Raw genomic sequence first — 20,062 nt, 5'->3', positions numbered from 1 at the left:
TGAATATAACTCAAATGGATTCATGAATCTATTAAAAATGTATTAGATCAGGAGAGCATTCACTAAGTGTATACTCCACAGCAGAATGGAGTTTCAGAACACAATAACCAGACTATTGTAGAAGAGGAACGACATATGTTAACAGCAATAATGTAGGAAATAAATTGTAGACAAAAGTTGTACATATAGCAGAGTACAGAAACACCCCTCATAGTGCAGCAGCTTAGCAAAGGGGCAGCTGTAAGCACTATTTCCCAAAATACACATTCATAAACAGTATTGTGGAAGAAGTAATATACATCGACTAGCCACAAGGATTTGCATAAAAAGGAACAGAACTTGTATGCATATTAAAGGCGACGCTGCATGCACTAGAACCTGCACCCAGATTGATAGACAGTTTTAAAAGAAAGGTTTGTAAAGAAGTAATCAAGATGATGGAGTCAGAATCCAGATATCTTTGTTGTAGCAATTTAAACTTTTTATATGGATGATCTGATTATTTCTATGATCAACCCAAATTATAAAATGAACTCAAGGCTGAACTGAGTAAAGAATTTGAAATGAAAGACTTGGGGGCCCTGTTACCCACCAAAAGTGGGTGACCCCTAGGAGAAACTTTTCTCCTATTCATCTCTTCTAGCCGGCAGCCGGAAGCACCTGAGAGCCATTGATAGCCAATGTAATGTGCCATCCATATCTCTGCCACCTGCATCAGTTATATGTTTCCTCGCCCATTTGACAAAAGCACAAGTTGGAAGGTGGGCTTCTGATCAAAAGGTACTTTATTCATTTTGCAATCAAGTGGTTATGCTTGTTTGGATTTGGGCATCTTGACATGGATTATGGGGTAACTTGGAAGAAAGAAAGTTCTTGGCCATGATCTTGTTCCCTCACCTCAAATGGGGGTTAATTTTCAATTATAATCTAGTGGGACCACCCCCTAATCTAGTGGGACCACCCCCTAGGATGGGCACTACTTGAGAAGCCATGATGAATGAGACAGCATAGCCCCATCTCTCCCTATACTATAGTTACCACTTCCATCTTTACATTATGAGCCCCTATACCACCTACCTTCTTCGAGTTCAACTGAACATTGGTTCATAAGGGATTGGCACCCACACATCTTCATAACAGGGTAGGGCCTGGAAATGCACCTTGGGAGGTTGATGCGGCTAAAAGAAAAAGAAAGAGCATATAATGGTCACAAGTAAAAAAAAAAGAAAAATCAAAGTGCAAAAAATGGCCAGGGCTTACAAATTAGCACGAGGGCAAAACCCATGCATGAGTTCTACCTCCATCATATGGCAATCACCCGGTTCCTAGGCCAATGTTGCCTTATCTCATAGAAGTCAAGGAACCCTTGCATGTCACAACCCCTGATGGGCAATGAATTGCCCCATCCTAAGGGGGGTAATAATTGTTATACATCATACAAAGCAAGCTCTCATTCCTCGAGCTACAAGTAGCAATACAAGGAAAAATCAAGAAAACCCGCTTTCTTTGTTGTGGTATTTTATTGATTATTCTTGAGCAGTTGGATCTATTACAAAGCAATTTGTCTCTAAGAAAGTGTTTTGCTTCTTCTCACTAATCTCAATTGATACAATTGATCTCAGCCCTCTAGCACGCAATTTTTCCCCTGCTAAAGGCTTGACTCGCCCTGCCTCTTGCCTAATCCCAACTCCTACTTCCTTGCGCACTAGAGACCCTATTTCCTTGTGCACTTCTCCTATTTCCTAAGCGCACAACGAAGCTCCTATTTCCTAGCGCACAAGTCCCTATTTCCGCACAATTGTGGCTCCTATTCTTTAACACAATTCAGCTCCTAAACTCGTGCGCACTTGCTCCTCAAATCTACGCACACACACAATCTCCTAAATCCTTGCACATTATTGATGCTCAATTTTGCACTCTCTGTAATCAAAGATGATCTCAAAAACTTGTGTCAATTATGTGTCTTCATCCTTCTCTTTATAGACCCAATTCAAGCATGCAAGGAAGGCCCAATTCAATTTCAGAAGTCCAATTCTAATAGCAAAGTTAACAAAGAACAATACTCTTTCTCTCTCGAATCAACACTTGAGTCTAAACTCGCTCTTCCATCAATCAAGACTGAAGACTAACTCGCTTTAATTGAACTTGTAACCGCCACCTCATTCTGTAGTCAAACTAATGAAGACTCCACTTAACTAAAGCTCCAATTCTATGTGTGCTATCTTGATGATCATTCCAATAAACCAGAAATAAACTCATCCTAACTGAAGTATAACTCATGAGCTCGTGCCATGCTAGAGAAAGACAAACTGAGGTCTTCACTGGCTAAGGCACAAACCAAAAGACCTTTACTCGCTACATTTTCAACATTCATAGCCACGGGCAACTTCAACACCCACAATGTTCCTGCATTTGCTTTATTATTCATGGGATCATGCACCTGGACTAGCATGCCCCCAGTCGGCTTATCAGTGATCACGTGGTTTGGCAGTTGATTAGGGGCCATAAACATCAAGAGGATAGCATTTGTGTTAATTTTAGGCAACAATGGTATGTTCTATGCTTTAGAGCAATTTTACTTCAATTTCTTTATTAGCCCAGTGTCAATATTCAAATTAGAAATCACATCAACATGATAGTGAAATGTAGATAGAACATAAACAGTAGAAGACAAGCCAAGACAAAAGGACACAAGATGTGGCACCAGCCAAGGACAAACCCCAATGTGGGGAAACCCTTGATCAAATATTCTTTTAGTCTTCAATAGTTTAGCAAAGGGAGATAGTACAATTTACAAATCTGATACTTTATAACAGCAGCAAAAGAGCCCTAACCAGAAAAATCAATGCTGGTCAACAGGGCAGATTTGACCCTCAGCAAATCGGACAACTTCAGTCAACTTCAGCCTCCAAACAGCAAGATAAAACAGCCCTCAAAACAGTCAAAGTCAGCCCAGTCAATGTCTGGTCAAACAACATGTGTGATCAACCCTAGCTGCAGTCAACGCTGATCAAACTGTCCAAAAATTTGGTCTCCTGAAATTTCGGACATGTGGAGAGAGAGAGAGAAGTGTGAAGATGAGAGTGTCCAAATGAGGCTAAGTCAACTTCTATTTATATGCAACGTTGAGGATGAATAGACATGACTGTTGGGATTCTGAACCTACATAAGTTTGTTGGCCAACCTTGACAATTTGACCATAATCAAAATAAATTCATAACTTCATTTGTAAGTCAGAATTGGATGATCTTTAGATCAATCCCACACCTCTCGAAGAGATGAATCCAAGAAAATAATCAGTTGTCATAAATAAGATGACCCATGTGGAGTTTGGCCCTAGTTGCCAATTTTAACAATTTGCCACTAAATATATCATTTTGGTGGGGCATCCACTTGAATTTCATCCATTAAATTTCCTTGCCCTAGTTGCTTTCCCAAGGAAGAAACACTACAATACCTATTATAGTGATCTCTTTCCAACTAGGACTCCTCCCATCGGTGAAAGTCCATAAAGACTAGGGGGTTTGGCTGTGGTGATAGTGTGTCAGTACCTCATTGTTGCTTTTTGGTCTAGTTTATACCTTGTAGAGTTTTCCTCTCCAAGGCCTACTAGATTTTCTGGCAACAGGACCTACATTACTTTCTTGATATTAATATTGATAATCCAATTTTAAGGTCATGGCCAAGCCAAACACAAAATTGGTGCATGAGACCCCCTTGCTTGTGGGACAAGGGACCCACCTCACGCAACAATTTTACTACTAAAGTCTATGAAGGCATACATACTCTACCTACCCCCCTAGATATGAACATGTGACCTCTTAGGAGGAAACACATGCTCCTAACTATTAGGCACACTCAAGCTATAGCCTACACAGAAAATGAGGAATTCATCTATCTTATGGTCTATTCAACACTATAATACTAACCTATACAACCTACACAGTAAAACCTTTGTAAAGTTCTGTTGCACAAAATTTCTCACTTAGCTGGCAGCTTGATCCCTAGCAAAACCCCACCATAATAACAACAGAACAGTAACATACAACTCAATGGTAACATAGAAGCTCAACCTAGACCTGAACCTAGGGTACACCACTAAATGGCAATAACATGATAATACCTCAACAAGCCTTAGAAATTTAAAATTTTTATAGTGGTCATCTTCCTCAAGAAAAAAACATTGAAGATTGTCCTCTCAATGTTTAACATTTAAATATGTACTGTCAATATTTTTCCCAAACTCTATGTTTCCAAGGTATAACTTGTTTTCACATAGAAGAAATTTAGTACAAGGATGTCTTCACCAACCTGAATAGTTATTAGGAAGTCTTTCTCTATGACATGATTAGGTTGTCCGCATCACTCCATGAGATCATTGGAACATTTATATCAATGGCCAGATCAATGAGGGAAAGCATTATGACATGCATGATGATATTATATGAGATGAAGACATGCATAACAACACAGTATAGCATTAAGATGCCCATAACAATATAAAATGCCATAAGAATCCCTGTAACAATACGAGATGTGATTAAGATGGTCATAATAATTTAAGATGTCATTAGGACACCTGTATCAAAATTCGATATCATTAGGATGCCTATACCAATATGGAATGCATCAAGGCACCCATTCAATTATTAAGTGCCACTAAAATATTAATATCAATATGAAATATCATTAGGATGCCTAGGCCCCATGCCACTTTCTAAAGCCATTGCAGCAAGATGATTTTGATATCATTAGAATGTCCACACCACTTCCTAATGCCATTAGAGCATCAACACCAACAACTATGACACAATGTGGCATTATTTCAACAATATACAAATATTTAGGATGTGCATGCCGATATGGTATGATATGACAACATGCCAACCGATACGATACATCATTAAGATGCCCATGATAATTTAGGATGCCACTAATATCCACATAACAATATGGGATGTGCTTGAAATAGTCATATTGATATGGGATGTCATTAGGACACTTATCAAAATTGGACATCCTTAAGATTCTCATACCATTATGAAACACCCACCATTAGGACACCCATACCACTATCGTGCGACATGTACCACTAGGATGTTGGTGCCAATACAAGACATCATTAGGATGCTCAAGCTCCATAACACTTTCTAAAGCCATTGCAGCAAATGCATTTACTATCATTAGGATGTCCACACCACTTTGTGATGTCAATAGGGAATCAATACCAACAACCATACGATGATGTGACATCACACTATACCAGGATTTGCACCACATTCTAACACTAGCATGACATTTAGACAAGAGGAGATCAACCTTAGGATGCTCAAGCTCCATAACATTTTCTAAAGCCATTGCAGCAAATGCCTTTACTATCATTAGGATGTCCACACCACTTTGTGATGTCAATAGGGCATCAATACCAACAACCATACGACGATGTGACATCACACTATACAGGGATTTGCACCACATTCTAACACTAGCATGACATTTAGACAAGAGGACATCAACCTTCTATAAGTAGTACCAACATTGACAATGATGGCATAGATGATTGTGTGTGTGTAACAGCAAACCCACCTTTACTGTGATGTATTTTACTCTTATTGAGATTAAATTGAAAAAGAAAGCGTCCTCAAGTAATCTTAACAGTTGACTACAACGAAATGCTGAGGTGCATAAAATCAATGTTGCGAAAATCGTTATTTGGATAACATCGGCGAGGGAAAAAATCGGGAAAAAATCGTAAAATACAAAAATATTCATTTTTTCAATTTTTTTAATATCTAAAGCATCTACAACATAAAATAAATACATTGACACATAAATATGATAAAAGAACTAATGTAAGATGTGTAACATCATTTCTAGTGCTACATCACACATAACAGTGAATTGTGTCCTGAATAGTAAGTCCTGACTCCTGATTCCCAACTCAGCCTCAAAATATCAACAAAAAATATAATAATGTATCTTCAAAATGAAAATATATTAAAAATATATATATAGATATATATATCATTTTTTGCCTTATAAAACCTGCTGTCCATCACCCCCATGAAAATATCAGATCGAATCGTGATTATTACAAACTTATCGCGATAATTTGAAGTTAGCGCGATAATTTCGCGACTTTTTGAGAAGAAAAAAAAAATCATAGTAATCGGACGATAATATCGGCATTTTCAAAAACTCACGATTTTCTTTGTTATCGCGATTTTCACAACACTGCATAAAATATCTAAAGATAAGAACAGATCAAAGTTATGGAAGAAATGGATAAAGGTCACTACCTGGATGGTAGCAAATTATGGCTCCCATAATGGTGAAGGAGGCATTTCATATTTAAGGGATGAAGGATGAGAAATTGTCCATCAGCTGACTGCACATAAAATTACATCATGTCAGTTTCAGAATTACAATACAAAAATGATAATCAAATGGCAATATGTTTCACATGTTTCATGTTATCCACTATGGATAACGTAATCAGCTTAGTATCGTTTAATGACAACTAAAAAGTAAGTCATTCTAATTCAGAGTAGCATGAGACCACACCAACCATTGAGGACCCAGCCAGCTAAATTATAAATGTGTTTGAACACAAATATTCTCTTAAAAAATAAAAGGCCACCACAAAATCAATCTTCCAACCTTTCAAAAGGACGATCTTTGACCTAGGAAAGGTATAACCTCAATCTTCTTAGAAATTGGTTTAAGAAGCAAAATTTCAATCCCCCACTAATCATCATTGTGGAGGTCAAGGCACTATTTTACACGGAAAAGCCTTAACATTTTTTAATTTGATCTTGGCCCCTGGGTTCAGAAATCACAACCAAAAATAACCATGGTGCTTTCCATGATTTAACACTCATTTTCAAACACTTAAATGTTGTCTTTTATCATTTGACGTGGGTCTCACAACAAACCCTTCCCCCTACCACCAAATAAAAGAAAAAGACAAAAGATACCTCAATTCTAAGAACAGAAGTCAAAGACACTAAATATACTGGAAAAAAAATGTCGGTAAACCCTTCAAAAGGAGATGTGCAGGTGGGGAAGAATTGTTTAGGGTAAGAAGGGTTGCTTGGTTTAAAATGTTTTGCATTACGTAGACCTTCTGGGTATCCATACATGCTGGGAAAAGAAACATTTAAATACCTGATAGAAAGAATATGACTCCTCATCCACAGGCTCTGTGTTTTCATTTTGATGTTTGAACTCCATATCTTCCAAATTTTTAATTTCTTTAAGCTTATCTGATGCTTTATCCAATTCCCTTTTATCGTCACACTTAGAAAGGTGTCCCTGAACACCTTGTGGTTCTGACGGATCATCCTCCTTTACTGAATCAAAACTGTCAATCTTAAGTTTACTGGACCCTGCTTTAGCATCAGCCATAAGCTGTTGTTTCAGTGGGGGACTACCACTGAGATATTCTGAGGCACGACGTTCAGTCCATGCCTTTTTCCTTTCTTCTAACTGATCTATCGCTGCATACACATAAGGGAGTGACTCCAGATCTTCACCCCCTTCAGACTGTACTTTCTCAATCCATCTAGTAAGCTCGAGTGCTGCCTTGCTTGCAGATAACTCTGGATCATATGTTAGAGTAAACCTTGAAAAGGCATTACACTGACCATCTATACTGTGAGGCAAAGCACCCAGAGAATACTGATTCTTTTCAAAAGGAATGACAGAATTTTTTGCCCTAGTTAAAAGTGTGAAGTCGATATGTTTCCCAACATCATAGTGTTTTACATTACCAATGCAAACGGTATGAAGATCCTTACATGAAATCATAACAGAGCAGAGGGGGCACTTCTCCCAATTTTCACCTTTGTGATCCCCTTCTCCCATCATCAAATACCGTAGAATACAAGGAAAACAAAAGATGTGACCACAGGTTGTTATTTGAGGACACAATGGAGGGCTGTCCAAACAAATAGGACACTGTACATGGTTAGGAGTGGAAAAATTTACAGCAGCAACATCTTCCCATTGTAACATTTTATCTGGATTGCTTGAATTCAACATATAGTCCCCCATACCAGACACCAGAAATCTGAAGTTTGCCTGCAAAAATAGATCCTTATTATAGGGTTTTATTCGCTGTTGTCTCCTAGGTGGCAGATTTCTCGGCGGACCACGAGGAGCACGAGGAATTGGATCAGAATAAAAATTTAGCAAGTGATTACCATTCAACGTCTGACCTTTCCTTCCTCTTCTTATTGCATTTGTAGCCAGTGAAGCACTGGTACCTGTATTTTGTTGATCAACATATCTTCGTACCTCTGCAGCTGGTGAGCTCCCATTAAGTGACTCGGCCATTCTGAATGTTGTGGACAAACCACCCGAGCATGCAGGATGACTTCTAGAAGATTGATGGTCAAGGTCATTTTGTTCCCTTGTATTTCCATCTCTTGCCACAAACTCCTGGCACCATTCCAAAACAAAGTTAGATCCAAATTAAAGTAAATGGAACAATTAACTAGACAAGCAACCCAGGTAAAACATGACAAGTGCCATTTTGCCAGAACACTAGCCATACTAGGTTTTTCTTGACATTTGGATAGTTATTCCATTCTACTTAAAGGATCTGATGGTACTTTTCATATTTTGTACTAGCCCTGGCCTGACACACTGGTTGTTCATGTGTTTATTGCTTTCTGTTTTGACCATTATGGCAGTTTATGACATTTTAATTTTTGTGGCCCTGCCTGGCAAGTTTTGATTGGTTCAGGGTTTTTCCTTGAGGGTATAGCTTGTGGCTGCCTCATGGCCCTTTTTTTGTAAAATATACATATGTCTTCTGTCTATTAATTAAAATACAAAGCATTTTATCAAGAAAAAAATCAGAAGTCATAATTTAACAAGAAAACAATCCAATTCCAGCTGTAGTTGCAGTATAAAATGCTACTCAATACCAATCATGTACAATAGGAGGAATATTTTGCAATGATTATGACATTACACAGCAAGTTGATCAAACCAATCATAACAAAAAAATCAAATAAATATCACTCAAGCCTGACAGGACAAGAGGACATATACCAACATAGAAAACTTTAATAACATTAACAGAAACTGTATTATACTAGTACAAACCTTAGGAAACTCTCCATGTTGCCTGGACAAGTGCTGGAAATCTTCGAAGACTGCAGTCATAGATTCTGCCAACATAGAAAACATACAAGCATGACTCTTCACTATTTAGAGGTTTAAGCACAATAAGATCTAAAGTGAAAAGATAAACAAGATATTCAATGATGAAACACCATATACAATATTTTGTGCTAGGGCACACCACTTTAAGAACAAGAAGAAGCACACAAATATAGGAGTTATAACCAAAAAAACTGCAAGAGAACATTGCAAGTGTAAACCTGAATCAAGGATTTAATGACATTAAAAAAAAAATTGTAACATTCTACAAATTGGTCTTGGAAGTTATCTTCAAATTCTTGCAATTCTTAGTTCAGTTTTCCATCTTCCCTGTAATTAATCCCAGTGATGAACACTGAACACAAGCTGAATTTACCAAGTTGCCTCAAATGCAAACTGGGCCCCATTCAAGCCCACCTAAAGTAGTCTAAGGTTCCCTATATAAAAACGGAGCCTACTTACATTGCATTCTATGCATAACACTAGAGCTGTTGGAAGTAATTTACAGTAAGGTTGTGTGGCTTTCTTGCATGCAGTATTTGTGGGAAGTGATTTTCCACCCACATTGGCACTCTTCTTTTCCCAAGGAAAATTTTGCAGGAAAACTCCCAGGCACTTCCCTGCATTTGCAGATGGTACCCACTGCAAACAAAATGGAGCTGATTACGATGCCCGACTTGGCAGGGACATTGAGTGAGGTAAAAAATGAAGGAACCAAGCCCGGGGAATCAATCCCAGGCAATTCCTGTGTAAGTGCCAAGCACTCAACCACTTGAGCCCACCTAGCTCTCACATCAGCATTCTTACTATGCAGGAAAACTAATTTTTCAATTGATTTGTAGTTTGGCAGTGATTTTCCGCAATTTGCATAGTGCCAATCAATAATGGATCCATTCAAAAGTGAAGACTTAGGTTTAGGGGTTTTACATTAATACAGTTTCTCCATATCTAGGCACTAAATCTAGCCCTAAGTTGATGAAGTTGATGGGTAAACAAATCGGTGTTCTTAAAGATACTACTTTGACTCCCTATGTAGAGTCTTCTTCAAGAATGCCGCCTCCTAGTTCTAGTACTCCATCAAACAAGGAAGTTGTTCCTTCCATTATATCATTCTTTTCAAATACGCATAGGAATAAAATAGATCATGCAATTGCATATTTTTATCCATGTGAAATAGAGTTTAATGTAGAATGCTCCTCCTCCTACTAAATAACAATGCGTACCATAACGGAGAGGTCAAGGAGATAGCAACCTCCAATATATGTAGAAGTTTGTGCCACTTTCCTGTTGATTTTGGGTAGCATTGGATGTGTTCTAACTCCAAAATTTTGTGGAGGGGCTAGAACATATGAGATCTCCAAGACCCAGAAATCGTTTGGAAAAATTCTACCCGTATGAGGAGTTATTAATATTTTTTTTTTTTTGGTTCCTAAGTCTAAACTTAGGAAAATAAAAATATTAATGGGTATTAATAAAGATATAGATGAGAAGCTTCTAAGAGACGAGGATCAAGTCTGTTTTAATCTTAGCCGTTGATTAGAGACCTAATCTCAGCCATTGATTCATCAACAGGAAAAGTATAAGAGAAGACTTGAGAGTCATTTGGAGACACACCGGTCAGATACTCAGTATCTAGAGAGAAATCGATTCTCAAAGAGAAGGAGATCGATTTCAGAGGGAGAGTTGCAGGGTGGAGGAAGAGGAGGGCATCAGCAGCAGTCAGATATATTTGTCACTATTTAGAGGTTTAAGCACAATAAGATCTAAAGTGAAAGGTAATAAACAAGATATTCAATAATGAAACACCATATACAATATTTTGTGCTAGGGCACACCACTTTAAGAACAAGAAGAAGCACACAAATATAGGAGTTATAACCAAAAAAACTGCAAGAGAACATTGCAAGTGTAAACCTGAATCAAGGATTTAATGACATTAAAAAAGAAATTGTAACATTCTACAAATTGGTCTTGGAAGTTATCTTCAAATTCTTACAACTAGACCTTATGTCTTGATACTAACTGCAGCAATTCTTAGTTCAGTTTTCCATCTTCCGTGTAATTAATCCCAGTGATGAACACTGAACACAAGCTGCATTTACCAAGTTGCCTCAAATGCAAACTGGGCCCCATTCAAGCCCACCTAAAGTAGTCTAAGGTTCCCTATATAAAAACGGAGCCTACATACATTGCATTCTATGCATAACGCTAGAGCTGTTAGAAGTAATTTACAGTAGGCTTTGGTGGCTTTCTTGCATGCAGTATTTGTGGTAAGTTATTTTTCTTTTCCCAAGGAAAATCTTGCGGGAAAACTCCCAGGCACTTCCCTGCATTTGCAGATGGTACCCACTGCAAACAAAATGGAGCTGATTACGACACCCAACTTGGCAGAAACATTGGGTGAGGCAAAAAAACGAAGGCACCAAGCCTGGGGAATCAACCCCAGGCACTTCCTGTGTGAAGCTCCAAGCACTCAACCACTTGAGCCCACCGAGCTCTCACATCAGCATTCTTAGTATGCAGGACAGCTAATTTTTCAATTGATTTGCAGTTTCGCAGTGATTTTCAGGAATCTGCATAGTGCCAATCAAGAATGGATCCATTCAAAAGTGAAGACTTAGGTTTTGGGGTTTTATATTAATATCGTTTCTCCATATCTAGGCACTAAATCTAGCCCTAAGTTGATGAAGTTGATGGGTAAACAAATCGGTGTTCTTAAAGATACTACTTTGACTCCCTATGTAGAGTCTTCTTCAAGAATGCCGCCTCCTAGTTCTAGTACTCCATCAAACAAGGAGGTTGTTCCCTCCATTATATCATTCTTTTCAAATACACATAGGAATAAAATAGATCATGCAATTGCATATTTTTATCCATGTGAAATAGAGTTTAATGTAGAATGCTCCTCCTCCTACTAAATAACAATGCGTACCATAACGGAGAGGTCAAGGAGATAGCAACCTCCAAGATATGTGGAAGTTTGTGCCACTTTCCTGTTGATTTTGGGTAGCATCGGATGTGCTCTAGCTCCAAAATTTTGTGGAGGAGCTAGAACATATGAGATATCCAAGACCCAGAAATTGTTTGAAGAAATTCTACCCAGATGAGGAGTTATTAAAATAATTAATATTTTTAATGGGTTCCTAAGTCTAAACTTAGGAAAATAAAAATATTAATGGGTATTAATAAAGATATGGATGAGAAGCTTCTAAGAGACGAGGATCGAGTCTGTTTTAATCTTAGCCGTTGATTAGAGACCTAATCTCAGTGGTTGATTCATCAACAGGAAAAGTATAAGAGAAGACTTGAGAGTCATTTGGAGACACACCGGGCAGATACTCAGTATCCAAAGAGAAATCGATTCTCAAAGAGAAGGAGATCGATTTCAGAGGGAGAATTGCAGGGTGGAGGAAGAGGAGGGCATCAGCAGCAGTCAGTGACTGAGGAGGAGGTGACGCATGGCTATCGAGAGACAGTGCAGAGGGAAGAGCAGGCTGACGCAGAGGTGGGTAAAGGGTCTCCAGGGTGTCAGACGTTCTCTAGGGAACTTTGTCTTAGGTGTTTTCTCTCAAAAGTGTCTCAGTTGCAGGGTGGAGGAAGAGGAGGGCATCAGCAGCAGTCAGTGACTAAGGAGGAGGTGATGCATGGCTATCGAGAGACAGTGCAGAGGGAAGAGCAGGCTGACGCAGAGGTGGGTAAAGGGTCTCCAGGGTGTCAGACGTTCTCCAGGGAACTTTGTCTTAGGTGTTTTCTCTCAAAAGTGTCTCAGTTTCTCTGAAAAATCATTCCTTGTAAAGCAATTGTTGCTGAAGATTAATAAAACCCTCATCTGCTGCACCAGTTTTCCCACATTGGGTTTTCCCAGAGACGATTGTCCAAAAACAACTATGTTGATGTGATTGATTATTGTGCTTGTATATCACTGTGATTTTCTCTATGTAATTATGTGATAACTGCAGTAGAATTTATTTTAATGTTTGTTGAAGGAATTTCGTTAATAACTTATTGTGAGAAATAAGTAGGTGAAATAAATCAGTTACTGCAGTAGAATTTCGGCTTAAAAATTTTCACATTTCCTAAAAGAGAAATCAGAAGTTAATGAGGCTCTAAAACCAAATCAGATATGGGTGGTAAAATAAGAATTGTTTCATTATTATGGATGGATGGATAGATGGAACAATCATCAAAACAGACCCTGGTTAGACAATATTGTTTCTTGCACTTCAAAGGTATGTTTTTGACATACATGTGATCATGGCAGGTAATAATTGGTACATCTAAGGAAGACAAGCTCTTAGCCAATCAGAAGCAGTTTTATCCTTTAACTCATACGGATGGCATCCACAAGAAACCCAGTATCCCATGTTGTCATCACTGACACTACACCAGAAAGGTCATGTGGTTTCAGTAATCATTAATCACCTTGCCTTAGTCTCATCCATGAGACAGGAATCCAGATGTTAACCCCCATTGCAGTTTAACCTCTTGCCCAGGAGGATGTCCAGACTGGATATATGTACGTACATACAACATTTTGTTTTTTATATGTATTTGGTTTAATATATAAAGTTTAAACAAATCATAACATTCATTTTTGGGCATTACACGAAGTTCTCCATGGCCGATTAAATTCACCATTGCTCAAGTTTCAACAAAATTCAAGTTATTTTGAAAAAAAATTACCATGCACAGTGACAAATGTTGTATTTACTAATCTTCTTATTCTGAGCGTGAAATTTTAGAGTTTATGATTTAAAATTTATAGTTTTATTTCAAATTTGAAATCACCCCTCTTTACCACCGAATTTAGACACACATACACATATTGATTGCCATACACCCCTCACACATAGCTTGTTGTTGGGGGAGTGTACAAGGTACCTTGTATTTGTAAAGATGTACTCAACATACCCCTCACCCTGACATACCAACATATTCATGTAACCTTGATTCACAAGGTAATTGATACTTGATGCTGAAATCCAAGTCTCAGAGGGTATTTAGTTGGAGAATTTTTCTCTGGGAACTGCATTAGCACTGAGACTGAAACAAAACTCAAATCAGCCCAATTAAAACAAAATTCAATCAGCCCAAACTAACCTGCCAGTGGTTGATGAATTAATTCTGCCACCAAATTCCTCTAGTATGACATAAAGAACCAACATTTTCGCAATAGGCATATGTAATGTCCTCTTCCAATTAATTGCCCAAGGAGGGAAACTTGTACTCAAAGTTAAATTTGGGGCAAATGGAGGGAAACTTGCTAGTCAATCAAAATTGAATTTAGGAACGAAAGCACAAAAAAAATCTATAAAAGTGAGAAGAGTCATTATGATCATCACGGGCTGTTATTCTTCTTGAATTTGGGCTGAGGTGCTTGGAGGGTTTAAGGCCCCTTTTCTGATTGGGTTCGGTTGTGAGAAATTCCACCCTAGCCAATCCCTCTATCTTTCCTGCTACAGGACTGAATTCTGCCTGAAGGAGTATCTTTCTGAGGTAGCAAACCATTTTTCTGAGGCAGCATGGGCTGGATTAATCCTTCTGAGGCAGCAAACCAGATCTCTGGCGCAAGCAATGGCTGGGATATCAGTTTCTGGGGCAGCAAGGCCTGGAAATAACCATACTGAGGCAGTGGATCATCTTTCTAAGGCAACGAAAGCTGGAAACAATCCTACGAAGGCAGCAGTGTCATCTTTCTAAGGCCAGCAAGGGCTGGAAATAATCCTACTGAGGCAGTGGATCATCTTTCTAAGGCAAGCAAGGGTTGGAGCCTAGGCAGCAAGGGCTGGAAAAAGAACAGTGGTTGGTTGTCTGTGGTAGCTCAGGGTTAGCAGGCCACCTGAAGTTGAATACAAACCTACAGCGAGCTGGCATAGGGTTGGATTCAAGGCAGCAAGCAGCCTATGGGGGCCCAGTCAAGGCTGCAGCTGGTTGACAGTGTGGAGCTAAGGAGGAATCAGGGGCTGAATAACAGTGTAGGTTGCAGCAAGGTCTGCTGGTGTGATAGCTACAGTTTGTACGTCTAGAAACTACATCTGTGTTATTAGAAAGACCATGAATATTGTAAATCTAATAATTGCTTGTTGAATTGGCTCTACTTATAGTGTTGTTGGTGAAATCAATTGTTTGTGCATACAATGATCATCACTGTTTTATAGATTGATAAAGTACTGCAATACTTATAAAATATAATCCCATTATATCCTTATTAAAACCCTAATCCAGAATTTCATCCCGAGGGTAATTTCTTAAGAGGGATATTACAGTAGTATCAGAGCTGTGCACCCTGCCAGCTTGCGAGCATATGATTTCTGGATGATCCCAGAGGATAGAGAAAACATGAAAGTCAGGAAAAGAAGGGTGCCAAGTTCCAACAATTCAGCCATGGTAGACAGGGAGAGCAGCCACCAGAAATTACCCCCCTTGGCATCTTGGGGGAGCTAACAAGAGGGCAGGCAGCAGATGGCTCAACAGATGGCACAAGGACAGCAACAGATGGCTCAACTAATTGCACAATGGCAGCAGCAGATGACCCAATTTTTTACCCAGATTTTCACAAATCTGAATAATGCAGGTAACAATGCTACTAATGGATCTAATGGAGGCAAAAGGAGTCTGGCAGAAGGAAGCAACAACTGTAATCTTAGCACAAACTCACACAAAGGCAACCAATTGGAGGACCCCTGGACCTCTACTACCTCGGTTTGTAGATGGTCAAGGAGTAGTAAACCAAGGACCTACCGAACAGAACAGAGATCTTTCAGAATATTTCTGCGAGTATGCATCAGGAGAGGATGTTCGAACAGCCATGACCTTTCCAGAGTTCAGTAACATTAAGAATAGAAATAGGCCCAGCGATCATAATAGGGGCACGCACCACAACTATGACCTATTGCGCAAGGTTGCGACACTGTCCATCCCCTCTTTAAATGGGTCATCAAAATACTCGGCGAGGTCTTGGGTACAAAAGTTAGACACTTACAACTATGACCTATTGCGCAAGGTTGCGACACTGTCCATCCCCTCTTTAAATGGGTCATCAAAATACTCGGCGAGGTCTTGGGTACAAAAGTTAGACACTTACTTCCAACTTATAACCCAATGTTGGAAGCAGAGGCCAAATTCACCACCCTGCATTTGAAAGGAGAAGCTCATGAATGATGGCACCACGGACTGATCAACTTGGGACATTCCAGCATTACTTCTTAGGTGGACTTCACACAAAGGTTGATAGATCTTTTTGACACGAAGGATCCAGAGATACACTTCACGGAGCTAGCACAGTTCAAGCAGACCAGAACTTCAGATGCCTACATTTCAGAATTTCAGCAAGGAGCTGTTATGGTGACAAATATATCTGAACAGAGGATGATCATGTCCTTCAAAAAAGGTTTAGCCAAACCCCTATGTGATTGGGCCAAGGTCTTCAAGCCCGCCACTTTACATGATGCCATCACTAGGACGCAAAACATGTAAGATGCAATACCTAAAGCTAAATTTCCATCCAAACCACTCATCCCTCAGAATAACAGAGATAAAAGGCCATTTCAAAGAGAATGGGTTGGCAAGGATAGACTAGATGACAAGACTCCGAGCAAGCAAAGAAGGAAAAAACTCTACTTCACTTGCAAGAAACCATGGGAACCAGGGCACAGATGCTTGGGCAAAGGAAAGTTCCACTATATTGAGGTGATGTCAGACAGAGACAATGAAGAAGATATAATGCCAGCACCAAGCAGTGAGCCTAGCAGTTTAGAGGGGGAGCAGCCATGAGAAAGCTAAAGGGAACTAGAGGTCTTGTACGGGAGTTAAAGGTGGTACTATAACCACTCTTTAGCCATGAGGATGCTAAAGGGGATGAGAGGTCTTGTACGGGCGTTAAAGGTGATACTATTGCCACCTAAGTTCCATGAAACGCCAAAAAGTTTTGGAGTTTCCGAAACGGGTACGTTTAGAAACGTCACCTCCCAAAAATGGAAACGTCAACTGAAACGTCATATATGTATCTATAAAAAAATATATATATATATATATATATATAAATAAGTAAATAACACATTATCTTGCAAGAAAAAAGGGAATAATTCCCATAGATGACAATTTAAAAGGAAAAACAAGTCTATATTAACTCTAATAGATGATTACATGATATGGTCGAGTTTCGGAGTTTCGGGTACGGGTATGGCCCGAAACGTCGGGTTCTTTGAAGTTTCATGCAACATAGATCGCCACTCTTTCTAGAATTCCTAGATACTACACTTTTAGGAAGGAGTCAGAGAGTACTTCTGAGAGCTTTCAAAGGGTGATACTAATATGGAGGTAGTACTTGGTGATGACAGCATTGTTAGAGTGGTCGGTGTGGGGACATTGACATTTGATAGGGGACCCAAACCTCCCTTGAAAGTGTTAGATGTTTTGTATGTGCGTGGAATGAAAAAGAACTTGATATCTGTCTCAACACTTGAAGACAGAGGGTATGATGTGTTGTTCATAAAAGGGCAGGTGCTTATATATCCTAGGGGAAATCCAGCGTCTTCCACTAGAGAGATTGGTGTGCGCCATGCCAAGGTGTACAAGTTCTCATTCCAGCCCCTGATGGCATTCAGTAGCAGCACCCGAGACAAGATCGACAGCAGATCTAGCAGTTCCGAGTTGTGTGAGATTTGGCACCGCAGGATGGGGCACATGTATCATGGGGCCTTGAGTACATTGCGGGAGATCAACACTAGTGTGCCAGATTTCAGTTCTGATCACCTTGATGTATGCAAAGGATGTGCTATGGGGAAGTTTGCCAAATCCCCTTTTCCCAGCAATGACAGCAGAGCGACTGGGATCCTTAACTTGATTCATACCGATGTGAGTGGTCGGATGCCTCATGTATCCTTGAGTGGCTATGAGTACTATGTTTTATTCATTGATGACCACTCCAAGAAGACCTAGATTTATTTCTTGAAGACCAAGAGTGAGGCTTCAAGCGGTTTCAGGAGTTCAAAGCTCTTGTGGAGACCCAGACAAGTAGGAAGATCAAGGTCCTCGGGTGGGACAATGGAGGGGAGTATACCCTTGGTGAGTTTGTTGATTTTTGTGCTGAGGCAGGCATTAGAAGGGAGTTCACAGTTCCTTACTACCCCCAGCAAAATGGGGTTGCAAAGAGGAAGAACAGATCCATTGCAATGGCTGCCAAAGCCATGCTTCATGATCAGGGGTTACCTTTGTTTTTGTGGGCAGATCCCTGCAACACTATTTTGTACTTGTAGAACAGGAGTCCACATCGTGCCTTAGGGAATGTGACTCCAGAGGAGGCTTTTTCAGGAAGAAGCCTGATGTTGAGCACTTTTGTATCATTGGGTGCCTTAAATATTCCTATGTCCCCAAGGAGAACAGGACCAAGCTAGAGCCCACTGCAGACAAGGGCATCTTTGTGGGTTATAACAAGACCTCGAAAGGTTATCGGATTTATGTTCCTGCGCAGAGGAAAGTGGTTGTCAGGCGCGATGTGAAGTTCGAGGAGGAGGAGCTTTCAGGAGGTCAGGGGAGTTAAATTATCCAGAGTCACCAGACCCTTAGGAGCAGCTGAGTCAATCACAAGGATCCAATGGTCAGGGATCAAGAGGTTCATCGATTACAGTGTCAGGTCCATCAGTGAGCAGTGGCTCTCAGAGTCAAGTGGGTGGTTCTTCGAGCAGCATGCAGCATAGTCCGCAGAGCAGTTCACAGGGTAGTCCACTAATGGACAGTTCACACGGTACTTCAGCATCTACAGGCACAGATTCAGGCATGAGGTCAGTTGGTAGGCCTTGATGATGATGAGGATTCTTTCACTCCAGTGGGAGAAGTATGCTCAGGGAAGAGGAAGCCCAAGTGGCTTCAAGATACCTTGCGCGAGACCACATCAGTTGTTGGGCCAAAGAGACAGGTTAGAGAGAGTAAACCACCTGAGCAGTTATGTAGTTACATGGCATTGGTAACAAGCATTGTTGACTCTGAGCCTTCTAGTTATGAGGAGACAGTCAGCCAGCAGGTCTGGAGAGAGGCCATGATGGAGGAGTATTTTTCTATTATGAAAAATGATGTTTGGGAGGTAGTGTCGGTTGTTACTTCCAGATGGCTCTACAAGATAAAGCATGCTACAGATGGTAGCATCGAGAAGTTCAAAAGCTCGATTTGTGGCGAGAGGGTTCTCACAGATAAAGGGAGTTGACTATGAGGAGACCTTCGCTCCCGTAGCTCAGTATACATCTACTCACTCCATTATATCGATTCCAACAAAGATGGGTTGGAAGATCCACCGGATCGATGTGATAACCGCATTTCTCAATGGCTTCATTTAGGAGGAGGTTTATATTGAGCAGCCGCAAGGGTTTAAGATGCATGGGATCCTACTCTATACAAACAACTGATTGATTGTTTGATGTATTTGGTCAACACTAGACCAGATATATGTTTTGCAGTTAACACTATGAGTCAGTTCATGTGTGAGCCCAAGAGAGTGCACTGGGTGGCAACAAAACACATTCTTCGTTACTTGCAAGGGACTATGGATTTTGGTATGGATTATAGACAGGTTGATGGCGTGAGACTGGCAAGGTACACGAATTCAAATTGGGCAGGTCGTGCTTCAGATAGGAAGAATACTTCTGTGTGTTGTTTTGGGTTGGGTTCGGCAGCTGTGTCGTGGATCAGCCCGAAACAACAATAAGTTGTATTGAGCATCAGCTGAGGCAGAGCATATCGCTTCTAGTTTGGCTAGTTGTGAGGCCATATGGCTTCGCAAGATGTTGTTTGGTCTATTTGGTCAGGCATCGAGACCTTCAGTAATTTACTGTGATAATCAGAGTTGCATAAAACTCACAAGAATCCAGTTTTTCATGATAGGTTAAAGCATATTGAG

At 40.0% G+C, this 20,062-nt stretch overlaps 1 protein-coding gene across 1 annotated transcript in view; it reads right to left on the bottom strand.

Moving 5' to 3' along the window:
- The window catches only part of LOC149203549 (RING/U-box superfamily protein), an 84,332-nt gene that overhangs the window by 41,297 nt on the left and 22,973 nt on the right, over positions 1–20,062 (bottom strand). The window contains exons 2-4 of the mRNA XM_089403497.1: positions 9,115–9,179; positions 7,168–8,442; positions 6,300–6,388 (exon numbers count right to left, since the gene is read on the bottom strand). Coding sequence (XP_089259623.1) covers positions 6,300–6,388; positions 7,168–8,442; positions 9,115–9,179 — 1,429 coding nt within the window. The remainder of the gene's footprint in view (positions 1–6,299; positions 6,389–7,167; positions 8,443–9,114; positions 9,180–20,062) is intronic.

Source organism: Pinus tabuliformis, chromosome 2_1 (assembly GCF_031772625.1).
Source record: "Pinus tabuliformis cultivar Carrire ecotype Pingquan chromosome 2_1, CPIR1, whole genome shotgun sequence".
Lineage (NCBI taxonomy): Eukaryota > Viridiplantae > Streptophyta > Pinopsida > Pinales > Pinaceae > Pinus > Pinus tabuliformis.
The sequence above is the reverse complement of the archived record's forward strand: the minus strand, read 5'-3'. Positions and strand labels throughout refer to the sequence as shown.